This window comes from Zootoca vivipara, chromosome 7 (genome assembly GCF_963506605.1).
Source record: "Zootoca vivipara chromosome 7, rZooViv1.1, whole genome shotgun sequence".
Lineage (NCBI taxonomy): Eukaryota > Metazoa > Chordata > Lepidosauria > Squamata > Lacertidae > Zootoca > Zootoca vivipara.
Window position 1 is genome coordinate 80,781,994 of NC_083282.1, and position 23,360 is coordinate 80,805,353.

At 44.8% G+C, this 23,360-nt stretch overlaps 1 protein-coding gene across 1 annotated transcript in view; it reads left to right on the forward strand.

The window, feature by feature from the left end:
- The window catches only part of DOK5 (docking protein 5), a 56,834-nt gene extending 54,619 nt beyond the window's left edge, over positions 1–2,215 (forward strand). Inside the window, exon 8 of the mRNA XM_035124059.2 lies at positions 1,716–2,215. Coding sequence (XP_034979950.1) covers positions 1,716–1,774 — 59 coding nt within the window. The 3' untranslated portion in view covers positions 1,775–2,215. The remainder of the gene's footprint in view (positions 1–1,715) is intronic.
- Positions 2,216–23,360: the final 21,145 nt, after the last annotated feature.

Below are 23,360 nucleotides of genomic sequence, written 5' to 3' on the forward strand. Positions count from 1 at the left end.
GTTCAGGAGACAAGTGGAAAGGGCAAAAGGAAGAAATGAAGAAAAAGAGGGAGCAGATGAGCCCAAGGTTTGGTTTGCTAGTGTAATGTCATGGCCATATGTGAGCCAACAGTGATCAGTTTATCAGAAGATATTCCCCCACTGAAAAGACAGATGGATGCCACCAGTCCTTGGGTGATATTTGCCTCATATACTGTCTAGCCTTCACATCAATATTTTCTGGGATATTGGCCAAATATTTGCCAGGATCATTGTTGGAAGAACAGCCACTTCCCTCCACTTCTATAGTTATTCTGGACATTTTGCAAAAGTGCTGCGAACTATACTTCATATCTCCTCAGATATGATCACAGGAAATTTTATAATAAACTTTTTAATTATCCTCCCCTGCTAAACATGGCAGATGAGTGTGTGTGTGTGGAGGGGGGCATACTGTATATATGCATCAAATTGTTGGACAGCATGTTAAATGTGTTTTCTTATGATCTCTGAGGGACATCTAGTGGCCAGGATAAGTACATTCACTAATGTTCAATATAGCAGTTCATTGCACGGATCTGGAAAGATGGGTGCGCATATCTTCAGCTGAAGTTCCTGTGGCTGCTTCATGTTTCTAAATCCAAATCTTGAGAATGTAGGGAGGAAGAAGTCTTGAAAATGCCCATCTTTGCGCAGCCATGTATACCTGAAGGTTGATCTCAGTGTTTAAGCACATGAAATGAATCAAAATATTCCCAATACAGTGGTACCTTGGGTTGTGCTGTGCCGTTCGCACCCTGAAAAGTCTGCAACCTGCGCATGTGCGAAAGCGCGCTTCTGCGCATGTGCGCGTGGTGGAACCTGGAAGTAAACCCTTCCAGGGCTGCCGTGTTCACATCCTGAAAAGATGCAACTCGCAGTGGACGCAACCCGAGGTATGACTGTATGTAATAATTAAACCCTAGGGATTTCTCCTCCTCGTTTTATGTTTGAAGAAGATTCTTTTATCTGGAATGTGCAGTGGGCAAAATAATAAAGTTTTGATATGTGTGAGGATCAGCTGTGGGGGCCGTTCTTGGCAACATGCTTGGAACAGCAAAAGAACATACGAAAATGTGGGAGAAAATTAAAAGATCAATGGAAATTGGACTCAATCTAATAGGGATCCCAAACCTAATTTGAGAATATTCAAATTGAGAAGTTATTTGAGCCACATTCAGCTAAGCATGAACAAGGCTAGGTAGATTTCTAGGGTTAAAAACTGGGCAAAGCCAAGCCTAATCTGAAGTGGAAGGCAAGGTGTGAAATGGAATTATGCAAGATGGCAGCAGGTGCAGGAAGGAGAAGCTTGCCTTGTCAACAGGAATAAGGACACACTAGGATTCATTGATGCTGAAAAGCATCAAAAATCCATTGTGCAAAAAGGACAGGCCTCTTCCTGAGTCCCAATTGACTGAGAAAAAGGTAAGCTGGGGTCTACCTTCTGTTGGTTATTTTGTACTGCTTGTAAAGAGGTTTTATTATATACATATAATAAACTTTCCTGCTATCTGTGGGCCTCCAACTCCCATCATCCCTGATCACTGGCCTTACTGTCTGGGACTGATGGGAGTTGGAGTCCAACAACAACTGGAATGTCACATATCCCCCACCCATGTATTAGACACAACATGTATGATAGTTGATCTGATATATTGATTTTTTTCCCCTCTACCCCCTGATCTGATTTGGAGAAGATAGTCCACTGAAGATCCATCGGACAGAGACTTTCCCCACCTATCGGTCAGAGCATTGATAAAAGAAAGCAGAGGACATTTGAAATATGTGGTCCCTGAGATAGACTAAGCTTTCATTGACAATTGGCCAACAATAATGAGGCTGACAGAAGAAATGGAGACTGGATTAAGACTGCGATGTTATTTTTTAATCTAAAACCAAAAGATATACATCTTAGAGATAATATTGGAAAGTTGCTATATTTCATAGTTACATCCAGAAGAAAAGAAGCTCTCCTTTGGTGTGTGATTATCATTATTTTTGGAATATAATTGATATCTGTTGATGATTTGTCCTATGCTATCAGTTGGTCAAGATTCATTTTGATGGTATATTTGTATATTTTTCTTTAACTTCAGTGTCCTGATTCATCACTGAGCATAGCAATTTTCAGAATGGTGACCAGTTTTTTGGAACTGGAATCTGTTGTCCCTGTCTATTAAAGTCTGATTAAGACTAATCTAAGTTATCAGCAGACATTTCTTTTGTCTTTTTTTGTTTCATTTCATACTCCTGTGTTTAAAAATGTCTTTTAGAAGTAAAATGCTCTTCGCCACATCCGCTTGAAATATTGCATGCAAGTTTTCTGAGTTGAGAACATCAACAGAAGCGCCGTATCTAAGGTGCTGCCAACAAGTAAAAAGTCTGACCTGACATTCTCAACATCTTATTGGGAAGTGCACTGCAACCCCATGGCATCTCAAGAGGTAAGCATATACGTACGTTCTTTGCTGAACTCAAATCAAGGGATTTCATTTCTTGTAAACGTTCAAGTTATGGAGCTGAGAAAAAACAAACAATATTGCAATAGGCATTTTTAATAAAGCTGAACACATGCAACTAAACAATAAAGCGAGAACCAAAACATGAAGTGAAATAGTATGCTCAAGCCTTAATATGAAGGTGGTGAAAGTGAAGTGGAAGATATTAAAGTGGGGGGGGGGGAGAGAACTAGTGAAGAGAAATAAGGATGCAGAATATCCTGTTGGCCCAGACTGAGACAACTGTTGAATGCAACAGAACATGAATTTACAAAACATAGAAAAGTGCCTTATTATGAATCAGCAAAACAACATCAAACCTGTGGTTACATAAAGTACACCCAACAAATACACAAGACGTAACCGGCTGTGCTCTTACATAAATAAAATATATTATTCACTATATCGTATCAAATAACTTACCGAGTTCAACAGAAATAACTCATAAAGTTCAATAGAGTAAGCAGAAGACCCAGTAGATCAGTTCATTCACGAGGTCCACACATGTACTACTAGTGTCTATTCCACGTGTGTCTTTGTATGTTCATAAAGTCCAAACAATCCACATGAGAGCTTGTTACAGTTCCACAGAATCCTTTCACAGAGTCTAGACAAAGATTTCCAGAATATTGACCTTGTTTCGCCATCCAGGGCTTTATCAGTTGTACAAGTTCTAAGTAATGCAAATAAATACAATGTGGTAGTCTCATACATTTTAAATGGAAGAATATAAATCCTACAAACACCTGTACATACCATATGTGATGTAATAAGATTGTGGATCTTATGGCATAGTAAAGGTAAAGGGACCCCTGTCCATTAGGTCCAGTCGTGACCGACTCTGGGGTTGCGGCGCTCATCTCGTGTTATTGGCTGAGGGAGAAAGCTTCCAGGTCATGTGGGCAGCATGACTAAGCCGCTTCTGGTGAACCAGAGCAGCGCACAGAAACGCCGTTTACCTTCCCGCTGTAGCAGTACCTATTTATCTACTCGCACTTTGCCATGCTTTCAAACTGCTAGGTGGGCAGGAGCTGGGACCGAGCAATGGGAGGACAACCCGATTCGAACTGCCGACCTTCTGATTGCCAAGCCCTAGGCTCTGTGGTTTAACCCACAGCACCACCCGCGTCCCTTTATGGCATAGCTGTTGTTGTTTAGTCGTTTAGTCGTGTCCGACTCTTCGTGACCCCATGGACCATAGCACGCCAGGCACTCCTGTCTTGCACTGCCTCCCGCAGTTTGGTCAAACTCATGTTCGTAGCTTCGAGAACACTGTCCATAGTAGTAGTTGCAATAAACAGCAACTGTTGCAATGTGGGGTTATATGGACAGGCACAGTATTGATTTCAGTTACAGGTGTTAGCAATCCACAGATACAAAATTTATTTCTTAAAGTGACCCGTATGGCCCACAGAAGTGAAACAAACTTGGTCCATGCTCAGGTGTTGTGCATATAAACATTAGTACAAACTCATAAAAAGCAACTATAATCAATTTCAGTATTTAGACCTAAGGGATGTAAGGAATTAAGTAAGAAAATAAATCTAGTTTCTTTCTTTACCTCCTGTAAATATGCACTGCAGGTAAAAGAGTTTACCAACAAAGAAGGTTTTAAGTTCGTTTTACAGGCATTTGTCACATGTGCTACTCCACATGTAATTTATGTGATTAGATGTCCCTGTGGATTGTTGTATGTAGGTCATACTCTCAGACCTATCAAAGTAAGAATATCAGAGCACCGATCTAGGATCAGGAACAATGTAATAGATGCTCCTTTAGTACAACACTTTATTGAAGCATCTCATTTGGATGAGGACTTGACATTTTTTGTAATTTGGATGTATTTAGGTCCTGTAGAATGAGCTAAAAAAATCCTTATGCAGAAAGAAACTAGTTTTCTTTTCTTACTTAATTCCTTACATCCGTCAGGTCTGAATACTGTACTGAAAATAAAACCCAACCCATTTATTTTACAAACAGGAGTGTGTTCCACACAACTATTGAAAGAAGTAATAAAGTACAGTATCAAGCTGGTCAGGGAATCTGGGCCTTAGTTTTTGTATAGATTTGGCCTTCAAGGAAACAGCTCGGAGCATGCTCAGAACAGATGTATGGGCTCCTGGATCTATCAGAAAAGTAAAGCTGCTAATGTGGCTGGGTTGCCATCATGACAACAGGAGGGAAGAGGGAACTGCACAACTGGGATTAAGAGCTAGTAACTCCTTTAGCACACATATTTACTATCATTGTGTTTTTGGCCTGGAGACAGATGGGTGGAACCTCTTGACCGTAGCAATACTTCTGGACTGAGACTGGCCGAGTGGTGCAGAAAACTGCTTGGTCAGAGAAAAGGAGATTGACAGAAATGTCTTGCTGAGCCTCTCAAAATTCAAATGAATTATGGGATAGAAAACAGTGCAGCTTTGAGATTTTGGGAGAAACTACACAGGGAGTAGGAGAAATGAAGAGTGGAAACAATGCAACAAACTCAAATTCTAGAACTCCGCAATGGCAATTCATTGCTTGCCGTCATGTTTCCAAGGTATCCTCTCAGTTAACGATGTACATTTATAACTTAGACCCCTTTCAGTCATGGCAGGGAGGAACGACTAATTTTAGGTATGCACTGTTGGCAACTTGTCTCAACATTTCTGGCATTGTGCTTAAACCAGCTCCTAGAAGCTTGCCCCAGTCTTTTGTTGAGAATGGCACTATGCATAGCACTTTCCCCCGACAGCTGAGTCAGGCACACAGGTAGGTTCCTGGACGCAATATTTTAGTATGTAACTTTCCGATGTGTTCAGAGTCATTTGCATGGCCTCATTGCTACGCATTGTATCGCCACGCTATTTGCCTACATATGACTTGAGGGCAAAGCATTCTGATCAGGAAGGATGCCCAAGTCTGTACTGTACATGGCTTTCCATATGAGAATGGAGGCTTCTTGCCACTCACTTCTCACTGCAACACCTGGCCTTCCAGCAAAGGCCAGGCAATCACTCAAAGTGGCAGATTGTCAGACCCAAGGGGTGCCACCACAAGGAAATGTGCCAGAAGTGACTTGCTGGGTAGGGTGGTACTCTCCAGCAGGTAGATTGCCATTGCTTACTAGGAAGGCAAGGAGGTCAGGACAGTACAAATGCCCTGGCAGAGCCAATCCAGTGCTTCTGCCACTGTGTTTGCACCATGCCAGCTTTCTTGTCCCACCTGGTAAGCAACAGTAACGCAACAGCCAGGAAGCTAGTGCAACAAAGAAAGCGATGGAAAGATAAATGTCACTTAACAGCATTTGCAGAGGAGGACATGGAGAGGCTGCATGCAACAGGAGAAGTGGTTGCAAAAACAGCTGTTGAGTTGCACGATGTTAAACAGTCCAGAGCATCACAAAGCAATCATACATGAAATGGGAGACCAAAGAGAGCACCAATGCATTTCTCTGTAGTGAGCATGGAAATGAGCATGGAAATGAATAAAATGCTATCAGAGATTCCTGAAAATCTGAAAGCACAGCAAAAGATTCTAACTAATCCTTCCTTAAATGTAGCTCTGAAATGCCAGCACAAAAAAATTGTGGGAACAGACCTCCCGTAAGCCACCTGATGCCCTATAATTCTGCTAGTCTGATGAGTGGGCAGTGGGTAATAATAGGATTTGGATTTGCAATTTTATCAGCTTTATCATCCTTGGAGTCCTTCCAAATTGAAAGGCTGTAGAAAAGTGAGATATACTAGTAACCACGGAGACAAAGTAGGTGCAGACAAAGAAAGGTGCAGCTCATCTGCTTTGCTCTGGCCAAAGGATGCATGTGAAATAAATAGTTAAATGGCATTGTGTTGCTTAGCGAGGAAATCAATACAACACCGTATTTTAAGACCTTCTGAACAGCTCTGCTTAACTTTGCAGAGCTTAATTTATATAAGGAACACAGATTAAAACGCCATTTATTTCTGGGCTGGGCTTCTCATATGAATAAGTGGTTTAAATGGCAATTTGGGACTGAATTGGTTGCTATCTTGGAAATTTTGTCCTGCTCGCACTTTCCCTTGGGCTAACGACAGCATCCATTTGTGTTTCTGTTTATCATGGAGGTGGCAGTTCTGTAGAAGCCTCCATCAAGACTATATCCACCCAGTAATTGATACAGTGCAACTATATATACAATGGAGTAGTCCAGTTATAAGGAAGATGGGAAATTCCATAAAACTGGCCTTGAAATGCTAAGCCCGTAAGTCAGCTGCATCTGATATCTGCCTACATTCCACCGGAGTTGTGGCAGAGAGTGAGTGGGGACCCAGAGAGGTCATGCTACTTTCAAATGTTTTGCATTCCTCTTATGATTTGGAATATCATTTATGACATTTCGTGTCAAAAGCTGTCGCAAACTGTTAGACAAGTGTGTACCTGTGGATACTGATGATCAGAATCAATTTGTCAGATGGGTTGTTGCTCCACCATTGTGAGCTGAATTAGCTAGAGAGGTCATTAGCTAAGCAGAAGGAGAGGGATTGTGAGATCAGATCGCCTCTGGCTCTGGGTAAAAGGTTTCAAAAAAGTTGCTTGGAGATGAATTCTAATAGGTTCCTTTATACATGTAATGATGAATTGGTGCACGTGTGAGACTGAATTTTGACACTGCATGCCTTGTTCACTGGAATACCAAAAGGTTCTGAAATATTAAATTTAATCAATCAATCAATCAAATTTCTATACTGCCCTTCATCTGAGGATCACAGGGTGGTTTACAATATAATAATAATAATAATAATAATAATAATAATAAAATTTATTCATACCCTGCCCATCTGGCTGGGTTTCCCCAGCCACTCTGGGCAGCTCCAATATAAAAAACACCAAAAAATAAAATAACATAGTACTAAAGAAAAATAATAATAACCCCTCCCCATAAGATTTGGGAAACGTTGATTTAACATGTTTAAGTTTGGCTTTATTTGTTTTATTTTAAAATGTAAATACCAGTTGCTCTACAGAAGACAACTAAGCAGTTTGCAAAGGAATATACATGTATGTGATTGTAATAAATCTTTTCATGGCTTAACCGTTTATTCAAGTTAACTGTCAGAGGTTCTTGCGGCTACTGTTGAGTAACGATGCTCCACACCTCCTTGTCTTTAAGGTGTTTTTATTGTGCATCTTATTTACAGTGCAAAGAGTCTGGAAAACATGTCTGCTTAGTCCGTGTCAGAACCTCACAATGGCTTCTTTCTGTTTCATGCCCAACATAACAGCTTGGGAATCCCAAAGCGCCTCCCTCTCGCCCTACGAGGTGCCGTGCACCTCAATTCAGGCATTGGGGGGAAGGGCCGTCCTTCTGACTGCTCTCCCATGGCCATTCCTGTCATTTCCTCCCCAGCTGCTTTCTTCTCTACTTGGTGCTGAGGCTCTCTCATGCTGTCAGAGCCTCTCTCCTCCCTCTCTACTTCCTGATTCCTGTAATCTGATCCGCTACTGGACTTGCTGCTCTGCGAGGAACTCGACCTGATTGAGGGGGGGGGGGGCTGTTCCCTATAAGCCCTCCCCCTTACATTAACTATCCATTAACATTCAACATTTCATTTTCATAAGTGCTGTGGACATATACTGTATAGAGATATAAAAGCAAGAGTGTGCATGATCAAGCACATGGCTTCCCGTACACCAAAATCCCACTGAAATCAGTGAGATTTAAGAGCTTAGAAAGCTGTGCTGGAATGCAACCAACAAGGCCTTTAAACACCCCAGGACTGCGATTTCAGCTTACTATTAATTAAATGACCTTGCACATAAACAGCATGCAGAGGAAATAAGGGTTGAGCATTGCTACCCTGTGGCTCCACATAGTGCATCTGACATACTTTCTGTCTTTGCATTGCTGTTCATTTTAACAAGGACAGAGTAAACTACCTTGGTTCCAAGCAGGAATGAAATGCGCCCCTATATAAGAAAGTTTTTAATGTTTAATGAGTTATTATGTTTTTATATATGTTGAAAGCTGCCCAGACTGGCTGGAGCAACCCAGTCAGATGGGCAGGGTACAAAAAATAAATAAATTTATTATTATTATTATTAATTATTATTATTATTATTATTATTATTATTATTATTATTTAGTAGTAGTAGTAGTCCTGGCTTTCAGTCACTTCTAGACATCTCCAGGTCCAGCTAGGATTCAAGGCCTGCAACCCTAGCCCTGTTTGAACTCAATGGGACTTACATCTGAGGAGATGAGCAGAAGATTATTCCCATTCATTAGTGAAACATGCAGATAATTTTTATTATAGCTTAATTATTCATCACTCTTAATTTAGCAATGTTCGGTCTTGCTGCACCTGGGACAATGATATTGTGACCAGTGTGCTGTAGTGGTTAGAGTGTCAGACTGGAGCCTGGGAGACCAGGGTTCAAATCTCCGCTCAGCTATGAAACTCAATGGGTCACTGCCACTCAGCCAATGTATGGAGATACAGGGGGGAGGGGACAACACTCCCCGGGGAAAACAGAGGGAAGGATATCCTATCGAAACACAGGGATGAGCCAGGGGGTTGGAGGGAGGAGGGGCTGGATATGTCATGGATTGGGACAGGGTGGGGGGAATCACAGGGATGACCCACAGCAACACGTGGCCGGGCCAGCTAGTCCTAAAATAGTACTGGTCCTCTGCTGATTTACATTACTGTGTGAATTGCCATGGTCGGAGGCAGCAAAGCTTTTGAATACCAGTTGCTGGAAACCACAGGAGGGGAGAGGGCTCTTGTGCTTGGGTCCTGCTTGTGGGTTTCCCACAGGCAAAAGGTTGGCCACTGTGACAACAGGATGCTGGCATACTTGGACCACTGGCCTCATCCATCAGGCTCTTCCTATGTTCTTCAGTGGACCAAAGATGGCCTGGCTGGGTTTGCTGTCAGTTCTTGCTAGCAACCAGTAGCCTGTCAGCATAATAGGGAACAAGTGATCCAGACCCTCCAAGTGCCCCTATTTTCCAGGGACAGCCATGGATTTACAGAAGCCCTCCTGGTTTTTGATTTGATCCCAGAATGTCCCACTTTTCCTTGGGACATCCCTATTTTCAGCCGAGAAATGTTGGAGGGTATGGATATAGGTAACTATGGTATATAACCTTTGGAAGACATCTGAGGGCAGCCCTGTATAGGGAAGGTGTTTTTTTTTAAAAAAAGTTTAATGTTTTTATTATGTTTTTATATATGTTGGAAGGCACCTAGAGTGGCTGCAGCAACCCAGTTAGATGGGCAGGGTACAAATAATAATAATAATAATAATAATAATAATAATAATAATAATAATAATATAGGACGTTTCATCAGAGAAGTGTTGGCAGGTTTGGTGACCAGGAACCATTTCAAGAACGGATGAGGAGGTGTTTCTGTTGAATTGCTTAGGAAAAATAGACCTGATGAGCACTCCTTTAAAATGAGAAAATTCTCTCTAACTAGTTTGTCCCCCACCCCCACCCCCACCCCACCCCGCTGTCAAAATGTGTGCTTTCAAAGGAGAAGACATATTTGCCTGAATGGTATGTCTACATTTTAATAAATATTTCAAGGTCTTCAGTCTACTAGTCTTTTGAAATGGATTCTGAAGACAGACATGACTCAGATGTGGTAGTTATGAAGCAGATACCTTGTTCATTCATGGTTCCCCTCCTATGTGTGAGTAAGCCATTGATGTTAGGGCTGTGCAGCTGAAAACGTCTCCTATTTTTCACCGGTTGGGTTAATGAGAAAAGAAATCATCAAAGGGAAGAAACCGTTTCACTGAAATTCTCACAGGTGGGATGCTTTTGGCATGCTTGCTTTACATTTGAGGAGGGATGTCTTTCACAAGAGTCAGGTTTTTGGTTTTTTTGTTTGCAGGAGGGGGAAAAGCAGGTTTTTGAGTATGTCATTCCAGAATATTAGCTGAATACTGATGATGTTGTGTGGCAACATGCCCAAAAATCCAGAAAACCCCTAGCACTATTACTTGCAAGTGTGGAAAGGCACTCAATATGGCTCTCATACACAACTGTATGAATAGCGTTTGCCACGTCAGACCTAAGATTTAAGCTGCATTTTTGCGCACACCCATTTGGGAATAAGTCTTATTGAACTCAATGGCATAACTGTATGGTGAGGTTCCAATGAAAATGCAAGGTGGCTAGTACACAAGGGAGAGGATCAGGGTTGCCACCCCACAGTTATAACTCCCAAAGTTTCTTTCTATTTCTTCCACCCCAGTTTTCAGGAATTATTTTCCCTTTTGCACCCATATCCATTTCCCTCTAGTGACAAATAGCAGCTGCGTAGGGAAAGAGATATTGTTGGGGAAATATCCCAGAGGGGGTATATCCTTCCCCACACCACATTCCTGATTCCAGATTGCCCCCCTCTCATTTTTAAAAGTATGTAAATGTGACAAAATGTAGTGAGTGGCATTCAGCTAAGCTTTCCTAAACAGCAGACACACTGAAATTAGTGAACATGACAAAGTTAAGTCCATTCATTTTAATGTGTGCACTCTGAGTATAGTCAAATCTCGGTTGCTGAATGTAATCCATTCTGGAAGACCATTTGACTTCCGAAATGTTCGACAACCAAGGCACGGCTTCCGATTGGTTGCCAAAGCTTCTTGCACTCAAGCGGAAGCTGTGTCGGACATCCGGGTTCAGAAAATGTTTGAAAACCAGAGCATTTACTTCTGGGTTTTCGGCATTCAGGGGCCAAAACGGAGCCGTTCGAGAACCGAGGTTTGACTGTAAGCCTTAGCTGAATACAGCCCATTACCTAGTTAGGCCCTGAGACTTCATCAAACAGAATGACTTTATATCACAACAGATGACATCAAGATATCACTGAAAAATTGCACCATGAATTCAGCTGATGAAATAAATATCTATTTGCACAAGAAAATAAGCATACCCAGCCCAATGGCACAATGATTACAAAACATGAAAAACGAGTTTTACATTGTAGAATTTAGGAGGGTTTTTGTTGTTGTTGTTGGTCTTACTTCTTAACTTTCGTTTTGGGAAATGTTGCTCCTCTGACCACTAGGCGTCACTCTTTTTCCATCTCAGAGGACAAGAGAGGAAACCACCAACTTCTTTATTTACTTATCAGTGCCTACTCTGTGCTTTGATCCCTGGCTAAACTGGGGTTTATAGCTAATAAAGTCAAAACATCTTACACTTTTTCTTCTTTTATCTCACTTGTGGAACCGTCCCCAATTTCTGCTGTATCAAGCCTCCATCCTTTATCTCCCCTGTTGCTCGTGGAGCAATAGAGCCAGCGTGAGGCACCTGGGCTATTCTAAATGGGATCTTGCTGGTGAAACCTTATAGACAAAACAATAAAAGTGTAAATGGGAAAGGGGGATGAGCTGTAATCGTCTTCTCTGCAAATATATGGGCCCTGGCAAACCTTTCCTGAGCTGCTGCTCCACATGTGGTATGAACAGGAACTTGCGGGGTTGAAGCAGAGAATCCTCTCTTTCAAGGTTCTGCCTCTTCTTTGGTCTGGGGAGATGTGGGTTTGCTCTGATGATTTAACAGCAGCACACCTTGCTTGAGGAAATGCCTCTGTCTTGCAGAAAGAGTCCCAAACATTTATCTTTGAAAGACCTTGGAAGTCTGAGAATAGGGGAGAGAAAGTATTTCTTCACACAGTGTATAGTTTATGGTTACCAGATTTTTTTCAATGAATCCGGGGAGACCTTTTTTTTTGAAGCTGAGTAGCAACAGGGAGTCAGTAGTGGTGATGGTGAGGCAAAAGACCCTGGGCTCAAGCACACATGCATATTGTATAAAGGTGCAAAGCACCCCGTGAAGCATAAATGCGCAGTTTTTTTTTTAAAAAAAACCTGGGCAACGGCGCGGCGCGCCCGTGACTCCCGAGCCTTCCCCAATCTCCTTCTCCCTTCCCCCTTTGTTTTGACAGATCAGGGGAGGCTTGGGAGTCACAGGCGGGCAGCCGTTGCCCAGGAGGGTCCAGCCTGTTAGCACAGTTGGCTTTGGCTGGCTTCAGGAGCTGCTCGCGGCGCAGAAAAATGGCGGGCACCATGGCAGCAAGCAGCTCCTGAAGCCAGCCAGAGCCAACCGTGCTAACAGGCTGGCTCTGGGCTGCTGAGGCTGCTGCTGCCATGTTTCCAGGCAATGGTGACGCCGGACTCGCGCTCTGCCAGGCAGAGCCAGGCGCAGCAGGCCACCAGACGGGGAAGCCTGATGGGCAGGGACGCTGCCAGCTGTGGTCCGCCTCCGCCTTCTCGGCCAAAGTGGCTGCGCGGCGCTGCCGTCCAGGTAGCCCTGGCTGTCCCGCTGATGGGAGGCTCACAGCTGGCTTCCCCGCAACAGCGCCCGCGGCCCGAGAAGAGGCGGACAAGGGCAGCACTGCCAACGGGAGCACATACAACAAGCTTGATATACAACAATCATACTGTAAAAGAAAAAAAAAGCAGACTAAAGCAGAAGAGGCTTGCTGGTGGGGTGGAACAAGGGCTTTTTTCAGCTGGAACTTTGCTGCCACATACACCCGGACAACACCATTACTGGCCCCAACAACATCCAACATGTCAGGACTATTTAATTGCTCATCCTCTAACATTGTGTATGCCATCAAATGCCAACAGTGCCCTTCAGCTCTCTACATTGGACAAACAGGCCAAACCCTATGCCGAAGGATAAATGGTCATAAATCTGACATCAGGAATTACAAGACAGAGAAACCAGTAGGAGAACACTTCAGGACATATTATACAAGATCTCAAAGTAGCTGTCTTACTACAAAATAATTTCACAAATAGACTGGAAAGAGAAGTTGCTGAATTGCAACCTATCACCAAGCTTAAAACCACGGAGAGACATGGTTTGAACGTTGGATTCTTATGGAATGGAATGGAATCATAGAGTTGGAAGAGACCACAAGGGCCATCCAGTCCAACCCCCTGCCAAGCAGGAAACACCATCAAAGCATTCCTGACAGATGGCTGTCAAGCCTTTGCTTAAAGACCTCCAAAGAAGGAGACTCCACCAGACTCCTTGGCAGCAAATTCCACTGCCGAACAGCTCTTACTGTCAGGAAGTTCTTCCTAATGTTTAGGTGAAATTTTCTTTCTTGTAGTTTGAATCCGTTGCTCCGTGTCCGCTTCTCTGGAGCAGCAGAAAACAACCTTTCTCCCTCCTTTATATGACATCCTTTTATATATTTGAACATGGTTATCATATCACCCCTTAACCTTCTCTTCTCCAGGCTAAACATACCCAGCTCCCTAAGCCGTTCCTCATAAGGCATCGTTTCCAGGCCTTTGACCATTTTGGTTGCCCTCTTCTGGACACGTTCCAGCTTATCAGTATCCTTCTTGAACTGTGGTGCCCAGAACTGGACACAATACTCCAGGTGGGGTCTGACCAGAGCAGAATACAGTGGTACTATTACTTCCCTTGATCTAGATGCTATACTCCTATTGATGCAGCCCAGAATTGCATTGGCTTTTTTAGCTGCTGCATCACACTGCTGACTCATGTCAAGTTTGTGGTCAACCAAAACTCCTAGATCCTTTTCACATGTACTGCTCTCAAGTTATCTTATTGCTGTTGTTGTTGTTTAGACATTTAGTCGTGTCCGACTCTTCGTGACCCCATGGACCAGAGCACGCCAGGCACTCCTGTCTTCCGCTGCCTCCCGCAGTTTGGTCAAACTCATGTTCGTAGCTTCGAGAACACTGTCCAACCATCTCATCCTCTGTCGTCCCCTTCTCCTTGTGCCCTCAATCTTTCCCAACATCAGGCTCTTTTCCAGGGAGTCTTCTCTTCATGAGGTGGCCAAAGTATTGGAGCCTCAGCTTCAGGCTCTGTCCTTCCAGGGAGCACTCAGGGCTGATTTCCTTAAGAATGGATAGGTTTGATCTTCTAGCAGTCCATGGGACTCTCAAGAGTCTCCTCCAGCACCATAATTCAAAAGCATCAATTCTTCGGCGATCAGCCTTCTTTATGGTTCAGCTCTCACTTCCATACATCACTACTGGGAAAACCATAGCTTTAACTATATGGACCTTTGTCGGCAAGGTGATGTCTCCGCTTTTTTTTTTATCTCATTATCTCATTATACATGATAAAGCGATCTTCAGCCATCGCACCCCTTGCTTTTTCATGCAAGACCATTTGCAGTCGTTTACAGTCGTCAACAGCTATCAGTCAGTCAATCACCCATTTCCACCACCCTTCTGAGTGATGCCCCCTCTCCACCCTTTCTCTACATATAGCGTATGGGGACTTCTATTTCAGTGTATCTGAAGAAGTGTGCATGCACACGAAAGCTCATACCAAAATAAAAACTTAGTTGGTCTTTATGGTGCTGCTGGAAGGATTTTTTGTTTCTGGAACTCAGTTTTGGCACCTCTCAGGTGGGTACCACTGGCATTATAAGAGAACAAGGGAGGTGAGTTCTGGCACCTCTTTTTTCCAGAAAAATACCACTGAGTGGATAGTGGGTGGAACCACAATGTAGGAGGGAGAGGGGTGAGGTGGCAGAGAGGTCAGCATGGTGCAAATGCCTTGCTTGCTGCAGTCAATCTGGTGCTACAGCATTTGCACTATGCCAACTTTCCCACCACCTTGTTCTGGTAAAAAATAGTAGCTGACCTGCCAGTAAGCTAGGCAGGAATGGCTCCCTGCAACCCCACAAAATATTGTAGGGGCCCAGGTAAGCCTCACCTTGCATAATCGTTCACATGATGCACTGCACACACACCATTTGAATGGGAATGCCCAGGGCTGAAGCTCCCACGGCCCCTAGGAGTTGGCTCCTATGCCCCTTCCCATCCATGTTCAATGGATGTCTGCTCATGTTTCATTTTATATAAAGATATTAAAGGTACGCAGGCCGCAATGATTAACTCCTCCCTTTCTGCGATAAAGGCAAGGCATTCTTTGCGAAATATCTTGCCTCTGAAACTGGAGTTAATATTTGCATAAACACTGATTCCTTCACAAACACGTAATAACCCAGATGAAATGTGCATGGTGTTAAATGATGGATGATCTCTATTTTTAGCATAATTTAGTCAAGGGAGAGAAGGGCACCTACATTTAGCGTGCTTTATAAATATATTTAAATGCACAATAATATCCTGTAGTGTTTTAAGCCCTGAGAAACAGATGTTATATTTACAGCCATATGTTTCTATTTTTATATGCACAAATGCCTCCCGTTAGGGTTTACCTATGCAGCTCTAGCATGGGGCCCATAGGGCTTCAGAACTTATCCCCCGCCCCCTGGCAATGCTTCATAGCACCTCTGTGCTCATAACCTCCAAGTGTCCCTATTTTCCAGGGACAGTCCCAGGTTTACAGAAGCTGCCCTGGTTTCTGATTTGATCCTGCTTTTCCTCAGAACGTCTCCATGTCCATAAAAGAAATGTTGGGGGATATGGAGTTATCTGATCCCCCCCCCCCAAGTCATCTGAAGGCAGCCCTGTATAGGGAAGTTTTTTATGTTTAATGTTTTATGTTTTTATATATGTTGGAAGCCACCCAGTCAGATGGGTGGGATATAAATAGCAAAATGATGATGAAGATTATGATGATGATTCAGCACCCTAAACAAACTTCAGCTCCCATAATTATTTGGGGGAAGCCATGACTGTTTAAAGTGGCATTACAGAGCTTTATGATGTGAATGTGGTCTTAGTCTGATTCCAGCCCCGTCCAAAGTTTACTCAGAAAAGGACTTTCAAACCTTTGACAAAAAAGAGAAAAGAAGAGAAAGTTTAATTTCACTAGCGGCAATTTTATCTGTCTTCAAAACATTAAAAAAGGAATATAATGGAGAGGGAAGGGGAAAAAAACCCCTCAGTGCTTCATACAATCATACAGCTTCTTCATTCCAGATAAGAGAAAGCAACAAATATTTGTGGGAACAAAGAAGTCTTGCGGTGGACCTTTGATGACCTTTTGCAGGATGACGATAAGGATCGATGGAAAATGGAGCTTACCTTGAGCAGAAATAGAGAAAATACATTTTGCTGAGGTCTCTTTCAGGCCTGTGTCTCTCCATGTGTTTTTATAACATTTATTCTGCCAATAGATTATTCAATTTACTTGTTTACAGCTTGAAACCAAATCAATCCAAAGTTGCTTTTGCTTTCCAGCATGTGATGGCAGAGTCCTCACAGCGAATTGCTTAAAATGGTGTGATCTGCTTGCTCTGAGCAAGAACAAGGCATTTAATTAGAGTTTCATCTTCATACTCGTGTGTTAAGCTCTCTGTTTGTTCGAGGTCCCTTTGGCTGTCCTTTATTTTATTTATTCAGCTCCGTCTGCTCAAAAAATATATATACTCACTTACAGCAAAATAATAGTCACTTGTTGGGAGTGTGCAGTTTCATATCAGTTGAATTTGGGTTATGCAGGCTGTTGCGTGTGTAACTATGATGGATGAGGCAGTCAGAGAAAGCGGGGTGGGAAAGGATGGGGCTGTTTGTAGCATCACTGCGAGCTTTAAAGGTAAATAAGGAAACAGAAGCACTGCAGAATATAGCTGGGTTCAGATACAATCAGAACATCATATGGAATGGATCCAGACAATGGACATTAATTTTTGCAAGCCCCGCGTATTCATATGCAAACGGTATAGACCTGATTTATGCCCAATTATACCAGGTAAGGCTCATGAGTTCTTGACCCACTGGGTAGCAGCCAAGTAACACACCCCATCAGTATCTTGTGCAATGGGATTCCCGCCCCCCCCTCTCCCCTGAACACCCAGCACCGTCCCCAATTCTGTTCCAGAGGGTTTGGGGCATTCCTTGCACAGATTCAGTGTGTGCACGGGGAGAAAGGGGAAGTTATTTTGCTGGCAGGATGTGTTAATCAGTGCTACTTTGGACACAGCTATTTATGACTCTCAGGGAGACCCCCCCGAAGGTCCCAAGGATCTTCAGAACTCCAGAGTGTCTCCTATATTAAGAGACTGCTTGGTGAGCCCCTCACTCTCTGAATTTGGGTGCTCTCGTCAGCGTAAGTTCCTGGGCCCTTTCACCTATTCCTTGTAGTGTATGATCCCTTACTGATACCCCTGCATTCTGTAATGCAGGATCTGTGCTTGCTTGCTACTATTTTGCCATTTCCCCCTTTGCACTGCACTGGTGTTACCTGCCCCAGACTTTCCCCTATTGCCCCTGTGGCTGAGATAAGGCTACCCACCAACTGTTCCTTCCCACCATAGTCATTCTCTCTCCTCTTCCTCTGTTCCAAGCCTCTGCCTCTTGCCTTCTTGCTTGGCCTTCCTGCTACTCTGACTGCTGCTTCTGCCCTACCCTGTCCAGGGCCAGCCACTGCTTTCTCTTCTGTCTGTGCACTTCCTGAGGCATCTTCCATATCATTACCAGGCTCCTGACTTCCAGCCTATCTGACTCACCTTCCAGCCATGGAGCAATGAGTGGCCAACTACATAACTGGCTCCTGAGAGCCAGTGTGGTATAGTGGTTAAGAGTGGTAGACTCGTCATCTGGGGAACCGGGTTCGTGTCTCCGCTCCTCCACATGCAGCTGCTGGGTGACCTTGGGCTAGTCACACTTCTCTGAAGTATCTCAGCCCCACTCACCTCACAGAGTGTTTGTTGTGGGGGAGGAGGGGAAAGGAGATTGTTAGCTGCTTTGAGACTCCTTAGGGTAGTGATAAAGTGGGATATCAAATCCAAACTACTACTCTTCTTCTTCTTCTTCTTCTTCTTCTTCTTCTTCTTCTTCTTCTTCTTCTTCTTCTTCTTCTTCTTCTTCTTCTTCTTCTTCTTCTTCTTCTTCTTCTTCCTGACAGTCACTAATACTCAGGTGTTAGGGGCAAACACTTGTGGCTTGGAGTGGAAAAGGGGTCTGGGCATTCACAGGAGCCCTGCCCCATTTGATCCAGAGATACTTTTGACCCTCATGCAGAATGCCAGCACGTGTGGGGCCACTATGAGTGGGATTTGTACCCCAGGAATGGCAAATCAGTTCTGTGCCAAAATCTGGGCATCCTGTTCTGTGGAATTGCTCCAATGACTTTGGCCAATCTCTAGGTTCACCATAACCTCCCTTTGTAGGTTGAACATCAGACCCCTCTTTAGGAGTGCAATCAGCAACAGAGAAAACCCTGGCCCGATCTTCTGATTTCCCCCCCTGCTTGCCTCACAGAAATCAAATGTGCACTGCTGGAAAAATGAAATAAAAGTGATTTGGGAATCTACAAATTGAGGTTCTAGTAACAGTCTCCCACTTATCATCAGGGGAGGGATACAAACCTTAGCATTTTCTCACCACGTTACACGTAGAAATGTACTGATTAATTCATTATTCTCACCCTCAGTGGTAGCTATTTAGTCTGATTTTTAGCTTCAGCTCCACACACCTTGGCTCCATCCTCCCCAGATTCTAAGCTAAAAGCAGCATTTCATTGCTTTAGTTTGAAGAAGAAGGTTATGAATGGGGATGTCTTAAGTCTATTTTTTCCTTCAAGGATTTTGATGTGCTGAAATAAGTAATGGAACCAGATAAAACAGGGGTGTGCATCCTTCCTTCTATCAAGGACTGCATTTCCTTGGAGCTAGTCTATTTGGGGCTGTTTGGTAGAAGTGGGTGGGGCCAAATCCAATATGGGTGGGGTCATCTGCTTTTTCTTCCCCCTTTCAGGCAACCCCTTATCTCCTCCCCATGGATTGGGCCGCCCATCTTTCAACTAAAGTTTCCAAAGAACATCCCAAGACATCTCCACAGTAGCAGACGGTATAACAGGGTATTGATACTCCCTTGACTTCCCTCCAATTGTGTTGCTGCTGCATAGTAGGATGGTTCAAAGAAGAGGCAATATAGTGGCAAGGTCATTGTGGTGCTAATGCATCTGCAGGACAAAAATTCTGCTGCTGTGCTTGCACCACGCCAACCTCACCACTCTTTGTTCATCCCCCTGCTCTGGTAAGGCGCTGCAACACAGCTGGAGGGAGGTCAAGTGAGTGATCCAGTCACACAATGCCACCTGCTACTGGCTCTGGATGAAGAGAACTTTGACCCACATTTTAAAGGGAACCAGCCTAGTTAGCAGCTCCTGGATTTATACATAGATTGAAACACAGCTAACAATTGACTTGTGCACACCTTCAAGCTTTGTGATTTAGTTTTTCTTCAAAAAATTTTTTTTGGGAGAAATGCATACAAAAGTGTGTGTCGAAGTCCTCTCCCCATCCTAATGAGCCTCCATGCTCTGCTGGGGGATGGGGGGAAATCTGGAAGCTTTCCTTCTCCTTCTCTGGCATCTAGAGTCACAAGGAGAGGACCTCTCTTCTCCATCCCTGGGTGCCAGTCATCCCCTCCCCCACCTGCTCCTTCTTATTGTTCCCCCTTCTCCTGGTCTGTCTGGGGATACCTAACATTGCCACATCCCAATAGAGCCAAGGGACCCACAATGTTATGATTGAAATCAATGGAAATAACACAGAATTGAACGTGAGTGCCAGCTTGGCCCCACGAACATGGGTACCCTGGATCATAGGTGCCATGCAGCATGCTTGGCCCTTGTACTGAAATTTATGGGTGCCTGGCCCCTTCATGGGAAATTTTGTGGGTGCTTGGGCACCCAGGGCCCCAGGGAGCTGCAACTGAAATAGGATGGCTGCATATTACAGTAATCAGTTTAGACATAAGGCATGTGTGATCATGACCAGATCATTCAATCTGATCTGGAAGCTGGGTTTCTAACTGGATGCATTGTTTGTGTGTGGACTAGTAGTTGGGGTTAAGCAGGGCTTAAAGGACAAGTTCCTTATGCATGCTCAGAAACCCTCTCTTTTAGATTGCTTGACTTGCTTCGTTGGTTAAGCCTTGAAGGCTGCACCTAGCTATCATGCAGCTCAAATTAAGCACTGTTGAGTTGTTGTTGACAACCGTCTGCCTTTGTAACACAGAGTTGGTCTGCCAATGGGCCTGTTGCCTGAAGCCAGCTCCTGTTAGGGGAGGATCCTGAGGGATCCTGCCACCTGCTAATGTGGTCATGATGCCATTGGGTAAGCTAACACAATTCACTTGTATCTTCTGATAGTTGTAGCAAAGGAAATCCTGCTAGGGAGCGCACATGATGATGACACAAACACACAACTGCCTTGCCAATATTTATTCATTTATGAATGGCATTGTTATATATGTCCCAGGCTAGCCCTTCTTCATATATGTCCCAGGCTAGCTCCACAATACAAATGATAAATGATAAATGACAAGCGCAAATACAAAAAGCACTAACACACTTCTAAATAGCAACTGCCATTGTTTAAAAAGCATGCAAAGGGTAGTTAAAACAACCGGAAAGATTTCTCTTCATGCATTAAAAAAACAGGTATGTCAGTTTCAGTTCTTCAGTACCTGAAATCTTAAGCTCTGTTTTCCACAGTTCCGTATCAGTTTGTGATTTTCTTTTCTTTTCATTTTAAGAAAAAGTCCTCATGGAAATTCATCAGCACTTTAGTGTGAATTTCTCCTAATATGCATGTGTTTCGGTGTGATTTTGCTGAATCCACACATTGCTTTTTCAAAACAATTTTCTCTAATATAATGTATTCTTGCATGTTTCACATTTCTTGGTTGGAGACCTGCATTGTAAAATCAGAAATGTGTGGATGTTTATTGTGAGGGACAGGGGATATCGCGAAGTCCCTCCCCTCCTGAGTTCAAGCCCAGCACTGACCACAGGGGAAAGCAGAGGGAGCTCTGATTCCAGTGGGGAAGCAGGAAGTCGGGTCCGAGGCTCAGGCAAGGTAGCGGAGCCAGGGTCCCAGGTGGGACAGGAAGGGGCAAGTAAGGGGGGGAGACCCATCCCTCCAACGCCAGAATTACGCAGAAAGAGGAGGGGCAAGAGGATGGGTCTGCCGAGGCTTTTGTGCTGGGGAAAGACGCGCCAAAAGTCATTCGGAGGTTCTGATACCGACTGAACACATTACTCTGTGTAAATAGCAATGAACTTAGCACTGTAAATACGCAGCACCAATAAAAGAATAAAATGCAGAGCTGCGTAGCGTCGTTACTCTGAAGTAGCCTACTCCGGCCACTGTGACAGCAACCTCCGAATCTTTTTGGGCTACCTTGGAGTTGCCGGGATGAGCGTGTCAGAGGCGGAGAAATGGCGGCAGCTCGCTGAACAAGCACAGGAGGAGCTGCAGAAGCTGCATCTGCAGGCACAGGGAGAATTAAAGGCAGCAAAAGAAGAGACTAAGAAGGTCCAGGAAGACCGGCTACAACTTGCGGAACAGGTGAGAGCGCTTCAGGAAAGAGAGCAGCAATTAAGGGCGGTGGCGGTAGACCTCCAAAGCAAGCTAGATGCAGAGAAAGACAAGGCGGGAGGGGCTCCCCAAGTCCAAGTGCTGCCAGGAAGGAGAGCAGGGACCCTTGTAAGCAAGTTCAATGGAGACCCGAGGGAATATCATGGCTTTGAGACTGAGATCGTGTATGCTCTTGAGCTGCACCAGAATGAGTTCCCCGATGAGGAGCACAGAGTAGCGTTTATTGTGGAACATCTTACCGGAGCAGCCAGGGAGTGGCTAAGACCATTAATCGCAACCAAGAATCCTTGCATGAAAAATGTTCAACAATTTCTAGAAGGTTTGAGGACGATGTATTCGTCAGATAGTCATTTGGACCAGACTAAGGAGGAACTGCATAATTTACGACAAGGAAATATGACAGTTCGCGCATATTGGGCGAAGTTCACCATGCTGGTGCACAGACTGGGGTGGGTTTTGGAGTCGCCTCCTATGCAAGCTGCGTTTTACTTGGGTTTGCACGCGGACGTGAAGGATGAACTCTCGAAAGGTCCAAAGCCCAGTACTATGGATCAGCTGAGCAAAGCGGCTCTGGCGGTGGGGGTGAGGCAGGAATCCCGGTGGAACGACAAGCAAGCGACGCGCACAAAGCGGGCTTGGTTCCCACGGTCGCAGGAGAAGCCACTCCCTCAACAACCCTTTCAAGCCACGCCTGGAGCCAGCCAGGACCAGGAGCCCATGCAGATTGATAGCGCGCGCGCGCGGGCTTTTCAAACCCCAGCGGCGCCAAGACGCAAGGAGGGAAGGGGCGGGAATTGCTTTCTCTGCAACTCACCCCAGCATCTCGTCAGAGACTGCCCACATCGCAGGGAGTGGCAAGGAAAGGCGGGAACGGTGGTGCCCTCCCCCACTGACGCAGCACCACAGCAGGGAAACGGGAAAGCCTGGCTGCAGGAGACAAGGGGCAGCAGCCAGGCACAGTCAGCAGACAACAGCCCCAGCCCGCCCACCCGCACAGAGAGGAGCAGAGCCAGCCCACCCCTCCCAGAGCAGGAGTGGTTCTAGAAGTGACGCTAACACTCCCAAATGGCTATCCCCTGACGGTCCTCGCCCTAATTGACAGTGGGGCGTCCGCCAACTTCTTCTCGAGAAGCTTTGCAGAAGAGCACCAAATCCAGCTTTTGCAGTTAGATTTTCCTCTGCACGTGGCAACCATTGACGGCAGGGAGCTGCTGGGAGGGGCCATCACACATCAAACCCCCCCCATGAGAATGACGGTGGGAAGGCACTCAGAGACACTGGCGTTCAACGTCACCACCATCTCAGACCCCCCCATCGTCTTGGGCATGAGCTGGCTGGCGCGCCACGACCCCTCCATCAGTTGGCACCAGAGGTGCATCACGTTTGGGTCGGACTTTTGTCTGGAACATTGCATGCAGCACCAACCAGGGGAGGGGCCTCCGATAGCCACGGTGGCCACCATGCATATCAAAGGGGGTGAGGCAATACCCAAGCAGTACTGGGACCTGCAGGAGGTCTTCAGCGAAGCGGAGTCCGACCACCTACCCCCGCACAGGCC